Below are 20,625 nucleotides of genomic sequence, written 5' to 3'. Positions count from 1 at the left end.
CCAAATGAAATTCACAAATGAGAAAGAATTTATAAGCTGCTTTTTCTGGCTAGCCTTAAAGAGGTGAAGATGCAGCTCCCAAGTCATGAAGGTCAAGACCAAATTGCAGTGAGGACTGTGCTTTTCTCCCCTCCCTTACCACCTACTGAGATGTCATCGTTAATACCAAAATATTCTCCAGAGATAAATTCTTTCTGACAATCTGCTGTTTTTGAACAACCAATTGTTTTTCAGGAGAGGAGTAACTTGAGAGCGAAATGCCCTTGGCTCTTGGGGGACAAGGCAGAAACAACTCTAGCTCTGGGGGTCTCCCTGCTAGCTACTGGGGCCTCTAAAGCCCAGGGGTTGGAGTCAGAAGGGGCACACAATGACCATCTGAACTCCTTTCTTCCTTCCTTCCTTTCTTTTTTTTTTAAGACCTGAAAGGCAGAGTTACAGTCAGAAGAGGGAGGGACAGAGAAACAGAAATCTTCTGCTTGCTGATTCACTGCACAAACGTCCACACTAGCTGGGGCCAGGCTCCAGCCAGGAACTCCATCTCGGTCTCTCATTCGAGTGGCAGGTGTCCAAGCACGTAGGCCACCTTCCACTGCTTTTCCTAGGAGCGTCAGTATCTATCACCTGCTGTTCTGATGTACTCACTCACATCCCTTCTTCATCTAAAAAAGCAACAAGAAATGAAAACATCCATCCACCAACACTTACCACTTGCCTACAGCAGACGCCTAATCATTTTGACTCTAAATATAGTTCGTGGTCCTGCTGTTTCTCACTGTGCTGTCTCTGCGGAGGACAAGCTCCAAAGGCATGGTTCTGCTGTACTGGGTGGTGTGACAGTGGAAATGTTCATTCCCTTGACTGCTTCCATCACTAATGGAGATCCAGAAAGCATTCTGGAAACTTCAAAGTGTACGATAAAATGAAGTAGTGTCTCTATTGCATTGGAAAGATCCTTAACTACTCCTAACAGTACAAGTACGTGAATGATTTCCAGGAAATTACAGCCTGCATCATAGATTTCATTAATCTTACAAGAAATCAGTTTTAGACCAAAAACTCAGGAATAGCTGTAGTACCCAGCATTCAGTAAGTCACATGTTTATTAATGGTTAGTTTCCTGAAAAAAAGTTTAATGAGTGATACACTTCTATAATGCGCTCAAGGTCACAATAAATTATTTTCATAATATAAATCGTTCTTTGCTAAGTATCTGTTTAGGAAATATGATCCAGAAGGCTAAGACCCATGAGTTGAAAAATATCTTCTACGTAAAATCACTACAGTTTTCTAAATACTTCTCAACTTTCTTGAGAAACTGAAGTACAGCAGTCTAATTTAAGAAGACAGAAGAAAATTTAAGAAGGCATAGAAGAAAACCCAATCAAAATGGTAACACAAAAGAAAACAGACTTTCTAACAGTTTAGCTCTAAATTGAAGAACATACATTTAGCTCACACAGAAAAGCATTTTGTACTGCCAAATAAACACTCATCCAAGAATGTACACACTCACAGAAGTTAACATATTATAGCAAACTGAAGTCACCTCTATTCGTATCAGTTAGGATTCACGTAGAGTAGCTGAAATTACACTGAATAAATAAAACCCAAAAGAATTCTCTTTAATTGGAGTATGTCCAAAAACAGCAAGCATCCTTTTTCACGGCAACACCAAATTGCTTTGTTACTTGAAGGAAAATAACCTGGTGATGGTACTCTAGGACACCCAGCAAAATATAACGCAGTCACCCAACGAAAGACTTAAACCAAAAGTTACCAAGAGAAAGACCACACCATTAAAGACCCTCTGCTTCTATATCTCCTACATCCAAAAGGCAAGCATCCCTAATATCTAAAGATATCTCTTGACATTTTATGCAAATATACTTCAAAAAAAAAACAATCATTTAAGCCACTACAATTTAGTGAAAGTATGCCATCTTTAAAATGTCATGTAGTAAGAATAACTTACAAGGATCTGACAAAATAAAGGTACCCTTAGCTAGGCCTGTGTTACTACTTGAAAATAAAACAACTGTTGAGGTCTCAACCAAATCCTGTACTAAACATTCTCCTTCAAGCCCCAGTTTCTTAAAATTCAACAAATAATTTTAAACAAAAACAAAAAGCTCTTAAGTGAACAGCTTCTAACACAAAACCAAGACTAAAACCACCCTTCTCTTCCCTTGAAGGGATTAAAATGTTTTCCGCATACTGGTGATTTCCAGCAGTATATATGTCTCCAAATACCACCAACTTAAATTTGAACAGAAATTAGTTCCATGTTGTGTAGAACGAGTTTTAAGGCTGGAACTGATTGGCCAGTTTTCCTCCTAAGCTCAACTGAAAGCCTTTATTAAAGCTGGACCAACATCACAGATACCAGAGTGCTCCACACTCTATCTGCGGAACAATCAACATTTACTTCTCTCAGTTTTTACTCCTGTCTTGTTATCCTCCTTCAAACAGCACCTCGCTTTGCATCACTTGTGCCATTAACAGCTCAGCTCAAAACACACGTGAACAGAATTCACTGAAAAGAAAGAGTGGTAGCACAATGCAGGGATGGTTTTCCTTTGCCATTTCCTGGCATAAATAATCAAGGATCTAAGCCTTTAAGTTCCATACTTACGGCAAAAGACTAGAATGCTCTCCATACCCAGGAATACACACAGAAGCGTCAAAACGTGTAAAACTGTAGTCACAAATGAGCTCTTTCCCAAATCAATGAATCAACCAAAATCCAATAAAAATGAGAATGCCATGTTTTCTTCCCCAAATTCCAACACTGAATAAAAGATATAGTCGACGTTAGAAGATAAACCTTACAAAAGCATGATCTCTCTCATCTGGTTATACAACTCTCCACCTGAAAATGAATTACAGCATTCAAATTACCGAGAAAAAAAAAATCAACTCACTTTATGTAGTATCTGGCACCTTCAAAAGTGTACGCCTCTTCCCAGCCAGTGGGCAAATCTAGAAAAACACATACGTACTACTGTTAATATTTCTTAAATGGGATAGAAAAATAAGTTGCATTTTCATGACTAGGTATTTTCATTTCAGTAAGCTGGTGAATTTAAAGTAGGATTAGATCAACAATAAGACCAACAGATACAACATCATTTTTAGAAAAAAATTGCGATTCAAATTTCAAGTCACCAGTAACTACCAATTACATGACATGACACACACTTGTACAATTCACCCGGATAGGAAGCGCAGTAGCCAAAAAAGCCAGGGCCAGCATTGAATGGCAAAACCCTAAACGGCGCATGCGTAACAGTGGACGCCTCCCTCTTCTGAGATGTACTGAGTTTAAGATCCTATTTTACACCTGTATAAATGGATTCAGCCTAGAAGTACTGCGGATGAGAAAAACTCCCATGAACTTCATTGGGGCAGAGGGATGGGACATCAAACACATCCAAGCACGAGTCTGATGCTTGGGAAGCTTCCAGTAATCAACTTGGGAATGATTCAGGTGAAGGCAGCTGTCTCCCTGTGCTGTTATCACGCAGTGATGACAGTGGTCAGAATTCAACCATCACCGCTCCCGGAAATAAAGAGCCATTGATGTGTGCACAAAACCTTAGGGTCCAAGCAGTCAACAAAATTGTGGGAAAAAAAATAACACATTAAATGCAAAAAAAAATCACATAAAAGGGTAATAGTTGTCCAGTGGTGTGTCCAGGAGTTAATTAGGGCACATTTATATATATGGCAAATAACCTATATAGGCAGAAAATAATTCCATAGGGTGATGAGGATGGACAATTTAAATGTCACACTGCCTTATATGACCTGGGTTGTAGTTTTTTGGGCTTTTGTTTTTTTACTGTTCATAAGCATATCCAAAAGGTATAGCAGAAGCAAAGAGACTTAAGCGACAGGATGGGATGTTAATCAGAAATGCCTTAAAAAGGTAACCCCATCATGCTTGGTACCCCCCACCCTTCCCCCATCCTCCTTCTCCTTTCTTGGGGAGACATCGGTCACTTCGCTGAACTCCAGAGCTGCACAGAAAAGCCAGGGCTATTCCAGACCCCGGCCACTCGCAGAGCCACAGAATCCCCGAGTTGGAGAGAAAGTGAGCGAGGAGAAGGGCAGCTCCGCACCACTGCCAGGACCGCCTTGCCCGGCGCCCCCAGGGGCCTCCAGCCTCTTCCCCACCAGCCAGAAACACAGGCCGGCTGAGCAGAGAACACATGTTACATTTCAAAGACAAACAAGTTTCTCGAATGTAAACAAAAGGATGACAAAAAGAAAGCCAGACCGGCAGGGAAACTACCCTTCGTGGCTCACCTCGGAGTGAGCGTCCTCGCCGGCCCCCGGGGCGGCGTGCGGTGCTCGCTCCATCCAGGGTCAAGCCCCTCCACCCAGGACCCCAGATGCCCACTTCGGGGGGCCACCCCCCTCACACGCCCACCGCCTCCTGGTGGCCACCCGGGACTTTGAATGTGATCACCAGGCGAACGCCTCCTCCTGCCGCTCCGCCCTCCAGGGGCGGGGAGGGCGCCCACCACCCCCTCCCCAGCCGTCCCCCTGTCACCGGGAGGATCGCGGCACCCCGAACTCCTCTCCTCCTCCACCACCCACCCTGGAGTCCCACCTAAGGAGGAGGACGGGGCGGCAGCTGCACGGTGGGAGGCAGCCGGCCGGGGAGGCGGGAGAGGATGTGGGCTGGTTACCAGGGGCGGCGGGATCGTGGGGACGGCTGAGGACTTCCCAAAGGTGGTCGGAGGGGCTGGTGGGAGGACGGGACTCGATGGGATGGAAGGTTAGGAGCTCCAGGGAAGGAAAACTCCGTGATTCCAGGCGGAGGAGAGCCGGCCACCTCGGGGAGAGAGGGAGGGAGGGGGGTCCCCGGGGTGTCCAGGTGGGGCTAAAAGGCGAGGGAGATGAAAGGCGCACGAGGAGACAGAGGCGCCCGGCCACTCCGGAGAAGTCCCGGCGGCCAGGCGACCCCCGCGGGCCCCGGCTCTACCTGCGGCCGCCCGCGCCCGGCCTCCGCCCCAACCTCGCCACCGCGCGGCGCCGCGGCTCGGGGCAGGTCCGCCGGGAAGCGGGCGGCCGGGGCTCTGTCGCCTCTTCCCGGACAAGCCCAACTCCGCTCGGGCCCGGCCGGGGCGGCGTTACCTGCGCTCTGCCGCCGGTGTCCGGTGACGACGGCCTCGCCGGTGACCGGGTGCAGCCAGGTGGTGCTCTTGGCCTCCTCGCTGCAGGGGTGAGAGAAGGAGCAAGGGAGCGGGCGTGAGTAGGGGTAGGGACCGGGACAAGCTGAGGGGGCGCTGAGGGGAGAGACTCGGACCCCCTCAGCGCTCCCGGCAGTCCCCTCACGCCCGCCCGCCCGTCCTCGCGCCGTCTCCCCGGCTCTTTACTTGATGAAGAAGACTCGGCCGCCCCTGGTGATCCCGTAAGTCCAGGACCGGGGCAGGGAGCAGATCCACTCCAGGTTCAGATCCGCCGCCATGTCTGATCCCCAGTCACCACCACCACCGCCGCCGCCGCCGCCGCCGCCGCCGCCGCCTTCTCCTGCTGCCGCCGCGGCTGGCGAGGGAGGAGGGAGCGAGCGAGCGAGCGAGAGAGCGAGCAGAGCAGAGCGAGCGCGGCCGGAGCGCGCCTCCCCGGCCCGGCGCGCCCCCGCGCGCGCCCTACCCCCTCGGGCGGCGCCCGCCCCGCCGCCCCGGCTGGGTCCGGCCCGCGTCGCCGCCCCTCGCCATCTCCCCGGCCGCCCCGGCCGCGCGCTCCGAGGGGAGAGGGGGGCTGGGCGAGCGGCGCCGCCGCCCCGAGGCCGACCCCTCCCTCGCCCCCGCCCCCTCGCCCGCCCGAGGTTCCGGGATCGATGAAAAACAATAAATAAATGAAACACCCTAGGACGCGTCCTGTCCCCAGGGCTTCGCAGCCCCGGGGCGCGACGGCCAGGGAGACCGAGTGCCCCCCCCCCCCAGCACCCGCCAAACCGCGGAACGCCGAGTCGAAGCTTTTGTTTGATAAAAGCTCTTGGCTATCCCAGAGATCTTTCAAATCTCTCCACCGTTGTTTTTTTTTTTTTTTTTAAAAAGGGAAAGCTGTTTTCATGAAAGCACGCGGAAGGCTTTTCCTGTTTGTGTGTTGGGTGCCAAGTATCAAAGGTTTGACTACTTACCCTAGACCCGTGAAATTCGAGTGCATCAGACTTGACAAAACAAGTTCTGCTTTTCGAAAGCTTCTGAAATCGTATAATGGTTTATAAAATAAAAACTCCACTTTTGGGGTTTTTTTTTTTTTTGGAGAGCCACGTTATCGGTGTGTTTTTATTTTCCCTCAGGTCACCTGTACATTTCAATCACAGCTTGCTTAATGAGTCCTTAGATTCTTTACGTTTCTGATGCCCACCCACAACAACCCCATAGTTAGCCTGCAAGTAATTATCTCCATTTTACAGATGGGAAAAATCAAGTTTACAGACACTGTGATTTGCTCACCAGTCCGCAGAGTAAATGACAAAGCCCCGGATTCACACTGGTTTTCGTATTTCCAGTCCGCTTGTATAACCACCTTGCCTTTCTGTCCTTGAAAAAAAAAAATGCATTCCCCCCCTTCCCACTCTGTTCTTTGAGGCAGGCCACCCCGGAGGCACCTGCCCTGCTCTTCCACCACCCTTTCCTGTTGGCAGGGAGATGATTCACAGTTCAGTAATAATAGTCCTCCTTGGTATTCTCACAGCACCTTTTCCCGACCAGTTTTGGGTGATTCTGAAGCATTATCTCATCCATCTTCCTGTAACTCCAAGAGGCAAATCATCTTTTTCAACTTCCAGGGAAACTAAGACACAGAAAGGGTGCTCTGACCTTGTCCAGTGCTGGATCCAACAAGTCTGCTGCGACCTGGAGGCTTTCCCTTTGACGGATTCCCCCAAGGCCGTTCTGTCTTTGGCCCAGAGGGAGTCTGTAATTGCTGCTATAATTTTCCTGTCCATCTGCATACACGGAGGGGGGAAAAAATAACATCACTTCAACGTTTTTGTCTTTTTGGTTCCTTTGCATTCTCCTCTTTCATTTCCATACTTATTACTTCTTGACATCTTATCTCCTCCCGGTCTCTGGGAAAAAAATAACCTTTTTAAAAAATCAATAAATAACTAGCAGGAAATGTTTCACATTAGCATCAGTGGTCACTGAATATAGCACAGCAAGAAAATCAAGAGCTATTGACTTTATACTGTGCTATCATTACAAATTTAAATCTCAATTGGATCTTTTTAATATCACAATAACTTTAGAAATATAGTACCTGTTAGTCCAGCTATAGTAGTCACCTCAATCATGTGCTACTGAGAAATCAATAAGTCTGTGTGCCGTAGTGGGATTCCCTTTAGTTCTGAATCTTCTGATATTACAAAATTTATCAGTTCAAGACACATTTTTTAAAAGCAATATTCACTTAATAAAAATATGTGTCTTAAGAAATCAGAGTGCTTAAATCGAAATCTAGAATCTCAAGTGGAGTTCTCTGCTCTGTCCTCAAGTTCAGCTAAAGCAATAAACACTCAATTTACAGACGTGTTTACAAATGGAGGCGTGCTTCAGATTTGGGGATAGAGTGGTCCTTCTGACTCTAGGACCCAGGAAGAGAAGCCATGAATAACATTTACCCTTAGTGAGTGAAACTGTGTGTGTCTTACAATTTTCCTGGCATGGACTCTGCGTCACCATGTTTTCTTTGCCAAATTTGCTGTGTCTTGTAGCTGTGTTTCTATGTGCGTTTTTTGCACTGTAGTAGGTAGGATTCATGCCTTTCCTACCAGAACTGCTACAGCATGAGTCAGCATCAGAATGGCTACTGAATTTAATTTTCTTGCCGATGCCTCAACCTCCCGGCTGAGTTATTTCACAATAGCATAACCCCTTTTTATCACATCTTATCCCTTCAATAACTCACTCAGACCTAAGCTCATACACAAACTCTGAATTTGTTTTTTTTTTTTCATATTTATATCTTTTGAGCCTTGCAATTTCTTGGTTTCATGATGTGTCTTTTGAGACAAAAAAAAAAAAAAAAAGAAGAAGGAATTTTGTTCTATGAGTATTGCAGGCACGCAATTAAAAAAATAAACAAAAAATGGGAGATTTGGAAAATACCAAGGAGACAGGGGACTGGTCATAGCAGTGAGGATATTGCTTGAAAACTCCACCTCCATTATCACAGTACCCAGGTCCAAGTTCTGGCTCTGCTTTTCATTCCAGATGCCTGCTAAGGTATACTCAAGGAAGCGTCTGATAATAACGTAGTTCAAATGGTTGATGTGCCACCTGCCTGGGAGATCTTGGCTTCTGTGTTCTACCTGGCCCACCCAACCTGGCTTGCTGGAGGGAGACACTTGAGGAGTGAACCAGCAGATGGGGGAGCTCTTTCTGTTTCTGTTTCTTTGTATCTTTCAAATAAATGAAAAAAAAAAAATTTTTTTTTTAATTGAAACTACTGAGCATGAAAAGTGAACAGCATTCATCCAATATGTGGAAGACAATCTTTATTCAAAAGCCTACAATTCAAATAAAGCAGAAAAAAAAAGAGAAAGCCAATTAATCTTCCTGAAATATGTGAAATGAAAGAGCACACAGTGAAATCTTAGCTAACAATTTTTCTGCTTCCCCCTTTAAAGGGAGTGCAAAAGAAGTGGGAGTTCAAGAAAGCAGAGAAAGAGGCTTTGAGAAAAAAACATTTCTTTTTGTATCGAGAAACATACATGTATTGTTTGGTAAAATCTACCAACAAAGTTGAGCACCTTTACTGGCTATCTTTGCAATAGAACATTTGTCTTGTTACATAATTAGCTCACAAAGTCTCATAAAATACAGGACGTTATAAACAGCTTCTTTAACTTTTAAATTGTCATCTGGAAAGTGGTCTATACCATGAAAATTCTATAGCAATTAGCAAAACGTTAACAGTGAAAATCTAGGCAGAAAAGATGAAGAGTGAGGAGTTGAAGGTAAGCAAGTAAATACTATTTGGAAGTCAATTTATTAGGAGTATTTTTCTGCTAAGCAAACAGATAGTAACAGAATTACTTCATTCATTCACTCAGCAACCCTATGTAGAAGTCCTACTGTGTGCTAGCCATTCAGCTGGGTAATAAGGATTAGCAAACTTGGTTTGGGGTCAGTATTATGACACAGCAAGTTAAGCCTCTAGTTGGTGCATCAGCATCCTATATTGGAGTGCTGGTTTGAGTCGGCTGATCCCGCTCCTTGCTCCTCTGCTTAGGAAAGCAGTGGATGATGGCCCAAATACTTGGGTTCCTGCCAAGCCTGTGAGAGATGCAAGAGGAGCTCCAGGCTGCTGGCTTTGGTCTGGCCTAATCACAGTAATTTCTCTCTCTCTCTCTCTTTCTCCCTCTTCCTTTGTAGTGTTCTTTTAAATAAGTAAATATCTTTAAAAATAAATAAAAGACTTGACCTGCTTTGGGCAGCTTAGGACAGGGTATGGAGCCACAAATCCTTAGGTATGAGGGTACTGTAGAAAGTTCATGGAAAAAAAGAATTTGAACATAGGTTTAATTTGGTTAAACAAAAAGATGAAATTCGTGCCTAAAAGGAGTCCTTCAGAAAGTTCAGAAAAAAATGATTATGAACAAAAATGTTCATGAATTTCAAAACTTTTTTTTTTTTTTGCACCAAAACTCATTTCTGATTTCTGCTTTCCATGAACTTTTGAAGAAATGAGAAGAAGCAGCATCACCATCCTGGTCACAGAACATGAACCTTCTATAACAGTTGTTATCTAAGGATTTCATGTGGACCATTCAAGGACTATCTTGACCTTCCGGCTTTTTTTTTTTTAAATAAGTGTTTGTTTTTTTTTTTTTTAAGTTACAAGTAGAATTTTCAGGTGCTCACCATCTTTTTTTTTTTTTAAAGATTTATTTTATTTTTATTGGAAAGGCAGATATTCAGAGAGGAGAGACAGAGAGGAAGATCTTCGGTCCGATGTTTCACTCCCCGATCCGAAGCCAGGAGCCTCTTCTGGGTCTCCCACACAGGTGCAGGGTCCCAAAGCCTTGGGCCGTCCTCGACTGCTTTCCCAGGCCACAAGCAGGGAGCTGGAAGGGAAGCGGGGCTGCTGGGATTAGAACCAGCGCCCATATGGGATCCCGGGCGTGCAAGCGAGGACCTTAACCACTGCGCCACCGCGCCGGGCCCAACCTTCCGCTTTTAATGCTGATATTTTAGAGAGCTTTCCACTTACACAAGGAGAGAATTAAAGGAAACATATAGTAGCAGTAGCCAACCCTGCCGCTGGCTGATCTTTTCTGCAGGCAGTGATCTGGAGGGAAGTTTAGGGCAGCTGCCTGGAGATACGGAGGGTAAGAAAGGAGATACTTGAAGTCTTCAAGGAACTTGCATCTGAAAACCTTGCCTTGTTTGAACTCAACTCCGGATCCTTTACCCCAGTCAGCAAAGCAGTTATCTACATTCTTTGCAGTGGCAGAGAGAGGAGCTCAACATTCAAACGGCAGATAGCTTCTTTCTTTTTTTTGGCAGATAGCTTCTAACAAGTAAGTAATGTGTTAGGATACAGGAGCAGGGTAGAGGATGAGGCAGAGGAAATGTTGAGTCAGGAGTCTGGCTGCCATTGAAACATAGTTGGCTTTGCCATTGATTAGCGGTGTGACTACGGACAAAGCATTTCATCTCCACATCCCACTCCCATCTCTAGGTTTTCATCTGTGAAAGGAAGATGCTGGTCTGTTTAACACGTGACGTGTGACTCGTGGGGTGAGCCCTCCAGTGACTTCAGTTGGGGATGTGTTGTCACAGAGGCCAGACAGAAGCAGAAGAGCTGCTCCACAGAATTAACATTTTCTACCATTCCGAAAATGCAGAAACTCTTCTTATTCAACTCTGTGCACTTTCCTTGCTTGATAGAAAAGTTTGGAAGAACAATTTACATAATTTTCTTGCATGTACTTAACTTGTACAAAGAGCTCCCTATATTACAGATGCCTTTAGCACATAATAAATAAGGAAATGGGTTCTGCAGAGACCATGTGTAGTATAACCATTAAGTGGTAGACTTAGGGCTTGAACCAAGACCCTCCCACACATTAGATTTCAAATGTAGTTCACAAGATAGTCCCTCCCTCAGAAAACTCTGTTGACTGTTTCTACTTTCGCATCCTCCCATCACTCCACTATTTACTTTGTTTGGTGTCTGTTCTCACTGTTTCACTGCAGCAGCTCTTATAGGTGGCCAGGGTGTAGGCTGCCACACCCAGGAGCTGTTTGCAGACATAAGATTTTTCAACTTCCCTGCTGAGTTCACTTAGACTCAGGGAGGGAGCCTCCTGTGAGAAATTCTCCATATTGTATTTTTATGGCATCCTTTTGCTGTAGTTCTCGTGCTCTGTGGCAGTACTTCTTGGAATGGGTTCGAGGCACCATCTGCAGCAGAGTTACAAGGCAAACTTACATAAATGCTAATGCCTGGGTCCCTTTCCAGACCCATTCAACCAGAATCAACATTTAACTAGCACTTTGGTGATTCTGCCCAGTGTGATAATAATTCGCACATCTGTATTTCTACCCTACAGCTTCCTCTCTCAAGTCCTAGGCCATGTGTCAGATTTCCTTTGAGACTGGTTCCTTCGGGAATGTTCCTTCAGTATTCCACACCCACCCTACCCAAACAAGTCACTTGTCCTCCAAATAGTTGTACTGTTGCATGTATTACCCGCAAGATGCAGGGTCCTAGCAACCACAGACTCACATCAGAAACTTCAGAATCAGTTCTCCCCTAGCCAGCTGCCTAATCAATTATACTGGTTATCCATTAATATGCCACAGAATTAGCCCTTCCTTCCCAGCCCCACATGAATGTTCTTCACTTACACCAGAGCGCCATTTTGGAAAATACAAACCTGGGTATGTTCCTTTCTGACTTAAAAAAACTCCCTCATGGCTTGAAAAAGCTTAGAAGATAAGAGTTCCAAGCAGGTTTCTTGTCATTCAAGTCCCTTACTGATCTCAACCCAGCAAGTGTACATGTTAGCTCTATGAATGGCTTACTGAGAAAGCCAGAATCTTTCAAGTCTTTGGATATGCAACTTTAGTCCACTTGAATGCCTTCTTCTCTTAGCAATGTTTCCAGTCTTAGCTCAAAAGTTACCTCCCCTTTGAAACCATTCCTGCTTCCTTTGGACCAACCTAGCTACTCCTTCTGTCATATTCCTATATTTTCTCTGCTGAAATGAGAGTATTGTCTGTATCCCTTTCTCTTCCTTAAATTCCGTCAGCCTCTAAAAAAAAAAAAAGGCTCAACATTTTATTTAGTCTTATCTCCTAGCATTACTTAAGTGAATACTACTATATACTCCATTTCCATAGTGCTCTATAGTTCATAAAACACTCTATATTTGATAGCTATTTCTGCCTATATTACTGTGACCTATAGTGAGTCATGCTCCTATCCTTTTTTAGAGTTAACACTCCTTTTAGCTTTTTATGGATTATTCCTACAGAAGAGAAAAAAAAATGGCTTGAGGCCCCAAAGCAGCATAGCCTTGTATGAAAATGTCTGCTTTTTATACAGTTGTCTGCATTACAAAATACTAAGAGGGCCAGAGGTTGTAACACAGAGGGCTAAGCTGCTATCTACAAGGTTGGCATCCCCCCATGAACCCTGGGTTGGATCTCAGCTGTTCCACATTCAATCCAGCTCCTTGCCAATATGCCTGGAATAGCAGTGGAAGCTGGCCCACTGCTTGGACTTTTGCTGCCTATGTGGGATGTGATAGAGTTCCCAGCTCCCAGCTTCATCCTGATCCAGCCCCGTAGTGGGCAAGTGGGGAGTGAATCAACAGATGGATGATGTTTCTCTCGCTCTCTCTCACACTCTGTCCCTCCCTCTGACTGTAATTCTGCCTTTCAAATAAGTAAAATAGATTTTTAGAAAAAAAAAAAAAAGACAAAGGATGTGAGGTTATGTGGAGTGAAACTCTGATGGACAAAAATAATGCAGTGTTTTATTTAGTTCGTTAAAGGGATTTAGAGCCTTCCTTTGAATCTATCTTTTTCCTAGAAAAAATAATATAGATTAAAATAATACCTTAGAAAACCAGGGACTATTATTGAATGAGCTGGAGAAAAATCCTGTAAAAACTTGTTATCACTAATGGCATAGGAAGCCCTGACAATGGTTATTAGCATTTGTGTCCTAAGTTCAAGGGATAAATGAAAGAATGAATGAGGTCCATTTTCCCCTCATTATTAGTGTTTTACACGGTGCTTAAGTACTCTCTAAATAGACTGCTTGTTTAGTACACTTTAAAAACATCTATTTATTTACTTTCATTTTATTTGAAAGACAGAGAGCTAGGGCAGATAGAGAAATCTTATCTCATGGTTCATTCCAGAAATGCTCACAACAGCAGGAGTTGAAAAACACCAAGCCATTAACCCTGAATCCAAACTGAGTCCCCGAGGTGGGTGACAGCCATGCTTGAGCCATTGCTTGTGCCAGCTTCTCCTCAGGGTACCCATGGGCAGGATACTGGAAACAGGAAGTAAACCTAGGCACTGCAGGATTCTAACCATTGGGTCAAAACACCTATCCCCTAATCCTTACATGTAATATTTTACATCACTACTGGCTTAAAGCAAGAATTTTTTTCCCCCATCTGACAGTTCATGCCTTTACAGAAAGTGATACCTAGTGATTGCAATATATTTCACTTTTAACCACTTTTCTTGAATTTTTATTTGGATGTTTAATGCAGGTGCATGTAGAGTTATGTAACTAATGACCTCAGCCAGACTATCGGTAGTTAGTTGTACTAGCCCAAGTTAAAGAAAATATAGCACAAATATATAGCCCAAATTAAAGAAAATATAGCACAAATGCAAATTTTTTGTATTATCATAGGCACTGCCTTGTGCATAGCTTATATTCAACTAATGCTTACTAATTGAATGATTCATAAAACAACAGTGTACAGTGCTGGAGCATAGGAAATACAGGCTTTTTACAAAGCTCTTCTTTTTTGGATACATATGGCCTGAAGCCAAGCAGTCATAAATTCAGAAATATCTCATCAACCAAATTTCTGATGTAAAGAACATACATGTTTGACCTGAGAAAATCAAGAAAAAATTTCTGACAATGGAAAGTGTGAACAGGTTTAACATGCAAAGGGCAGAGAAAATGAATTGTATAAGATTAAATTTCTCTCTCTTTTTAAAAGATTGATTTTATTTATTTGAAAGGCAGAGTTATAGAGACAGAGGAAAAATGACTGCAATGGCCATAGCCAGGGGCCAGATTTATCTGAATCTCCTGCGTCAATGCAGGGGCCAGAGTACTGAGCCATCTTCTGCTACCTTCCCTAGTCATTAGGCCATAGGTGGGAAATGGAGCAGCTGGTACTCAAACTGGTGCCCCTAGGGGATGCCAGCCTTGCGGGTGACAGCTTAACTCACAGTGCCACAACACCAGAACCTAAACTTTGTTCTGAAATGCTGTATGGAGGTAACAAAGGAAAACCAAGAAACTGGATTTTGTGGAACTCATTTTGGTAAACAGTCTTGTTGCCTCCTTAAGGCTTCTTTGGCTAGAAGGATATGATAGGAGAGCCTGAGGAACAACTTTGGTCATTCTATGACCAATTGTGGCACTCAGAACTTTATTTTATTATTTGAACACCATAGATAGAATTAACTATTAAGAGTTTTAGAAGGAGCTGTGTTGATTAAAAAGATGAGTATTAGTTACTTAAAATTGTAATAGCATCCATCATTGCCAAAGAACAGGTGAGTTCAAGTTTGCCAGCATTGTTTAATGTGCTCAGAAAATTAGATGATATTCTAAATAGCAATGGAAATAAAAGATTCATTTTTAGTTATAAGTAAAATGTTGTTGAGTGTTAGATACTTTGATAACTGGGGAACTTGTACCCTCACTCTATAATACCTCCATTACAGTTGATTAAAGATCCTTGGGCCCACTGTAATGGCTCAGTGGCTAAATCCTTGCCTTGCACATACTGAAACCCATATGGCATGCCGGCAGCTCCACTTCCCATCCAGCTCCCTGCTTGTGGCCTGGGAAGGTAGTGGAGGACAGCCCAAAGCCTTGGGATCCTTCACCCTAGAGGGAGGCCTGGAAGAAGTTCCTGGCTCCTGGCTTCAGATTAGCTCAGCTCTAGCTGTTGCAGCTACTTAAGGAGTAAATCAGCAGATGGAAGCTCTTTCTTTCTGTGTCTCCTTCTCTCTGTAAATCTGCGTTTCAAATAAAAAGAATTAAAGCCATAAAAAAACCCTCTATATATTCAGCCAATTCAAGGAATAAACACTTTAAGGTTATGTAAGGGCTACAGATAAGAGAGAATGAAAGAGCAAGAGAGATGGGGAGAGAATGACTATCAGAGCCCAACTAACTGCAACTGCCAGGTCCGGGCCAGGTTGAAACCAGGAGCCAACACTCCATCTGGTCTTCCATCTGGGTGGCAGGAGTCCAAGTGCTTGGGCCATTGTCTCTGTCTTCCCTGAGGCTTCCTTTTCCACCTTTGAGGATTTTAGGTACAAGGATCCGTGTACAGTCTAAATTGCTTTCTGTGTACTGCAGCCTTACTTCCCTGCTAGTCCCCTCTCTGGTTATCAGTTGGGCACATGCATGTTAGAACTCAAGACACGTTCCCCATGAAGCGTGTATCTGAGTGTGAGCCCTGGGATTGGGTTCTAGAAGACAACAATTGGGAGATTTGTGGCAGTTTCTGGATATTGCCTTGAAAGACGACTGGAAAACAATCCTGGATGCTACTTTTTTCCTTCTTCCTCAACCTGCTGTTTGATAATGCGGATCAGGTGGCTGCAGCTCCATCTTGGCTGTGACAAGAACCCCACCTCAGAGATGGCAGAACACACAGAGTGATGGCCTAAGAACGTCAGACAGCAGATCGAACCTAACAGCTCTGAATGTTCCTTTTAGACTTCTTAAAAAGGAAGGAGAGACAAGCCTCTGTCTTCATTAAGCTATTGCTGTTACGCTGTTTTGGAGACATTTATTGCTGTCAGCTAAACCTAATTTCCTCTGATCGAGCTTATCTATTTTGCTCACCAGCACTTAGTTCACTGTCTAGCACCTGTCAGGTGCTTACTTTTCTTGTTGTCTGAAGGAATGAATGTATGACAGGAAAAGTTCATGGAAAGACGGATTTACAAAATAAGAGCATCTTGAGGTTGTACATTGTGATGCCTCAGGTTCAACTGCTGCTTGCAACACCTGTTATCTCTTGGGGTGCTGGTTTGAGTCCCAGATGTTTAACCGCATATCCAGCTTCCTAGTAATGCACATAGGAATGCAGCAGAAGATGGCTCAAGTACCCAGGCTCATGTCATCCATGAGGGAGCCCCAGATGGAGTTTCTTGCTCACAGTTGCTATGGCTATTTCGGAAGTGAGCCAGTAGATCAGAGCTCTGTTCCTCTGTCTTTTTCTCTGTTGCTCTGCCTTTCAAAAATTTTTTTTAAAGAGGAAGGAGTATTTTGCTGCTCCTTACAATTCTTTTTAATCCATGCACAGCTTTTTTTTTTTTCCCAAGGCACACTTTAAGTTTTTTTTTAATAAAAGACTTATTTATTTTTACTGGAAAAGCAAATCATATTCATGGAGAAGAGGAGAGAGAGAAAAATCTTCCGTCCGTTGGTTCACTTCCAAATGGCTGCAATGGCCAGAGCTGAGCCAATCAAAAGCAGGAGGTAGGAGCTTTTTCCAGGTCTCCCTCCTAAGTGCAGGGTCCCAAGGCTTTGGGCTGTCCTCGACTGCTTTCCCAGGCCACAAGCAGGGAGCTGGATGGGAAATGGAGCAGCTGGGACATAAACCAGCACCTATATGGGATCCCAGCACTTACAAGGGGAAGATTTAATCATTGAGCCACTGCACTGGGCCCCCAACACATCCTGCCCACGCACACTTTTTTTCCCCCCTGAACCTTCAGATAGCCCTTGTATTCACGGATTGCACCAGAATATATGTATCCTTTACTTCCATTTCTGTAGGCTTTGTGGGGTAAGCTTGTATGAATAATCCCAGTACACGTTCAAAATCACATATGTAAAATTGACTGAAAATCTCAGGGACTCATAGATGAACCACGTTTCCCACAACAGACTGTGTTATTTCTTGAGAGTAACTCAAACCCAACCCTTTCAGAAGCATCCCAGTCATTACCAGTAACTCTTTTGATATCTTCATTTGAAGTGTAATGTCTCAAGTTAGCAGACCTCCCAAATACCCATCTTACTTTACTCTCTTTATATATTGCCAATATGACATTAATTCAACAGAAAGCAAAGTTAACAGAAAAGCTGAACTTTCCACTAACCATGTACTGATGGATGTACATTGTGGGTTTGCTCTGCCTACCCTGCTCACAAGGGAGCAGCAGAATATGAACTATCCCAGTGTTGCTTAAATGATCACAAGCACATTTTGTTGAAAGCATTATTCCTGACAATTATTAGGGGTGAGACAAGGCTGTCAAGATTTATGTCATTCAGGCTTTTCAACATATAGTGAAGTTTAAAGTGTAAAAATTTGTGGGCAGACGTTTGATCTAGCACTTTCAACAGTTCAGAATGCCTGTGTCCCATATCCAAGTGCTTAAATTCTGGCCCAGCTCCTGATTCCAACTTCCTGCTACTTTCTGCTGCCTTACATCTTGATGGCAGCAGGGGGTGGCTCAAGTACTTGGGTCCTCACCATCCACACAGGAGACCTGGGTCGAATTCCTAGGTCCTGGCTTCTTCAGCTTAGCCTCGCTCAGCTATAACAGGCATTTGGGGAGTCAGCAAGCACACAGGAACATGCTTTTCCTCTGTCTCTTTCTCTCTGCCTCTTCTTCAAGTAAATTAAATCAATATTTTAAAAAATAAGATTAGGAAAAAACCTTTTGAATTGTTGCAGCCCTTTACTAGGCAATACAGTTTTTCTAAAGCATTTTGAGATGTAACCAAGAGCATTAGGCTCTGAGAGGCAAGCCTGAACACCTTGAAATTGCATGAACTGCTCAGGTATAAATTTTGTTTTTAATGGCACTTTCCTAAGGTAGAGAAGAAGATAAGATAATTTAGATTAGTAGTAATTTACGTACTGTTCTCATCTCTGGGAAGCTTGCTGTGCTGTCTCCTCTGCAGTCTTATTCTCATAATGATCATTCAAGAATAAACATGGAGTGGCATTTGTTCCCTTTTGTCATAGTGATAGAATGGGGATTGTCCTTTATAAAATTATACTTAACTTGTGGATGGAGATGAGTTTCTTTTAAAGAGATTAAAAAAAAAGCAAGAGAAACATACCACACTATATCAAGATTCTGGTTATCTATAAATTAATGCTTAGAATCTCAAGGTGATTTATTTTTTTTTAAAGATGTATCTATCTTTATTTGAATAGTAGAGTTATATAGAGAGAGACATCTTCCATCCCATGGTTCACTCCCCAAATGGCTGCAAAAGCTAGAACTGAGCTGATCGGAAGCCAGGAGCTTCTTCTGGGTCTTCCATGTGGGTACAGGGACCTAATCCTTCCTGCTAGTGGCCTGGGAAGGCAGCTGAGCTCAGCATCTGGGACTGGAACCAGCATCCATACAAGATTCTGGCACTGCAGACAGAGGCTTAGGTTACCATGCCACTGTGCAGGCCTCTCAAGATGCTTTTTTAAAGCCTTTTCTTTTTTCTTTCTCTGTACCCTGATTATAGGAAATCGTTAAATAAGTCTTCTTCACAGAACAGAAGGAATTCTCATCAGAAGGAATTTGCTGTTTCCCAAACCCTTCATGCTTACAAGTTCATGGCTGCAGTGCCACAGAAGTACAATCAGACGCAATCGGCAAGCCAATTTATAGAGAGGTCAAGTTGAAGGACAATACTTGATGGAGAAAGGTTGGAGACAGGGGTGAATGTTTCCCAGCAAGGAGCAGCTTCACCCATTAGAATTAGTGTCATCAGAATGGCTCTCAAAACCACACAAGATATTTATGTAGCTAAATTTCAACCTCTTTGTAGAATTCAAGAAAAAAAACTCCCAGAACTAGAGTTGCTATGGTTTCAGTTGACCTCATTTTATGTGTCATGTTTTACAGGTTCCTCATCAATAGGGGTAGGACTGGCTACATAATTTACAGGGTGCGGTACAGTAGGAGCATGTGGGGCTCTTTGCTCAAAAAATTATTAAATATTTCAAGATGGCGACAGCCAGGCATTAATGTGATCACCTGCTAACACAGAGCCCTGTGGGACTGGCCAGGTTGCAAACCCAGTGAAGCCTGTCTTGAAAAGAGGTCAGACAGGCTAGGTGATTTGCCGAAGGCTATAAAACTGGTTAGGAGCAGAGATAGCCTCCTGAGTTCCTGTCTAGTTTTTCTTTTTTCCTCCACCTTCAATGTTATATCTCATTTACACTTCATGTTAAGAAGAGTATATGTTCTGATCCATTCGTTCTTTAAAATGAATGACTTATGAATAGAGACTGTGTGACAGGTGCATAGTAGCAACCAGGGACACAGTCACAAGACAATTCCTTTCCTTGGGAACCACCATTGAAACTCTGGCTACAGAGCAATGACTCAAGGAAAGCTGATACTGCTACAGAGCAGGAGGGTGGGAGAGCTCTCTTCCTTTCACTCAGATTTAGGTAGGTAGCCATAGTCTGGAGGCCCACTTAGCTGGAATCAGATAAGTGTTCTTAACTGAATAGAGCTTTTGGCCCAGAAGTGACCTCTTGGCCAAAAAATGACTTCTTGGAATTTGTTCCAAGGAAATAAAAAATGAGAGTAAAGTTGAACATACAGAGTTTTTCATCACAGTGATATAAGTGCCGAAGAATTTGAGTTTTGTTATACATGTTTGTGCAGTTTACTAGCATGTAGCTTTTTTTCAAAATGTGGTTTGTGATTACTAACATGGGAAAAGATTCTTGCTTTTCAAATGAGCAAACATATATTTAATAAAGAAAGAAGGAGATAATGTACTTGTTACCATGAATGCAGCAAAGGTCATCTAACCAAATATAGGCTCTGATGAACCCTTTGTAATCAGTTTTTCTCTTTGTAGTTAGTATATTTTCCAATATGTCTCCATTGAGCATATTTCATTTTCAGAAATTAAACAGCATTTTAAGTTCTGGGTTCCAGTTACAGTTAACTATGAAAGCCTATGCTTTCTTAAATGCCTAGACAGGGAGACCAGCAATTCTACTTCTTAACATTAGAAAAATTTAATGCTTAAGTTGCGTGTTGTAAAAACTCATGGTAGACTTAACCAAATGTCCAATATAAACTTGGATGAATGAAAATGTTGCTCTTTTAGTTGGAAAGATCCTTACAGGTCATATAGTCTAATTTCCCAACTGAAGCATAAATTGGCTCTACAATCACTGAATTTAGACATAGAGTCTTCGTACTCATGAAAAACTGCGTGTTAGCCAAATTGCAACACAGAGAACTTGGTTGGACTCAGAATAACAATACGCTGTGAGTACATTATGGTCCTTTAGACGTAGTTGTGGTATGCTCAGCTAATTCAGGGTCGTGAGTTTGGAAGCCACACCTCCCGTGCCTATACAAATCTTTTGGTCCACTTGTGCAA

At 43.4% G+C, this 20,625-nt stretch overlaps 1 protein-coding gene across 1 annotated transcript in view; it reads right to left on the bottom strand.

Moving 5' to 3' along the window:
- The window catches only part of PLEKHA5 (pleckstrin homology domain containing A5), a 186,652-nt gene extending 181,176 nt beyond the window's left edge, over positions 1–5,476 (bottom strand). The window contains exons 1-3 of the mRNA XM_040967551.1: positions 5,385–5,476; positions 5,143–5,222; positions 2,922–2,979 (exon numbers count right to left, since the gene is read on the bottom strand). Of these exons, the coding sequence (XP_040823485.1) occupies positions 2,922–2,979; positions 5,143–5,222; positions 5,385–5,476 (230 nt within the window). The remainder of the gene's footprint in view (positions 1–2,921; positions 2,980–5,142; positions 5,223–5,384) is intronic.
- Between the last annotated feature and the right edge of the window lie 15,149 nt (positions 5,477–20,625).

This window comes from Ochotona curzoniae, unplaced genomic scaffold (genome assembly GCF_017591425.1).
Source record: "Ochotona curzoniae isolate NIBS_2020 unplaced genomic scaffold, NIBS_Ocur_1.0 contig_1482, whole genome shotgun sequence".
NCBI lineage: Eukaryota > Metazoa > Chordata > Mammalia > Lagomorpha > Ochotonidae > Ochotona > Ochotona curzoniae.
Note: the sequence above shows the minus strand (reverse complement) of the source record. Positions and strands in the feature narration are given on the sequence as shown.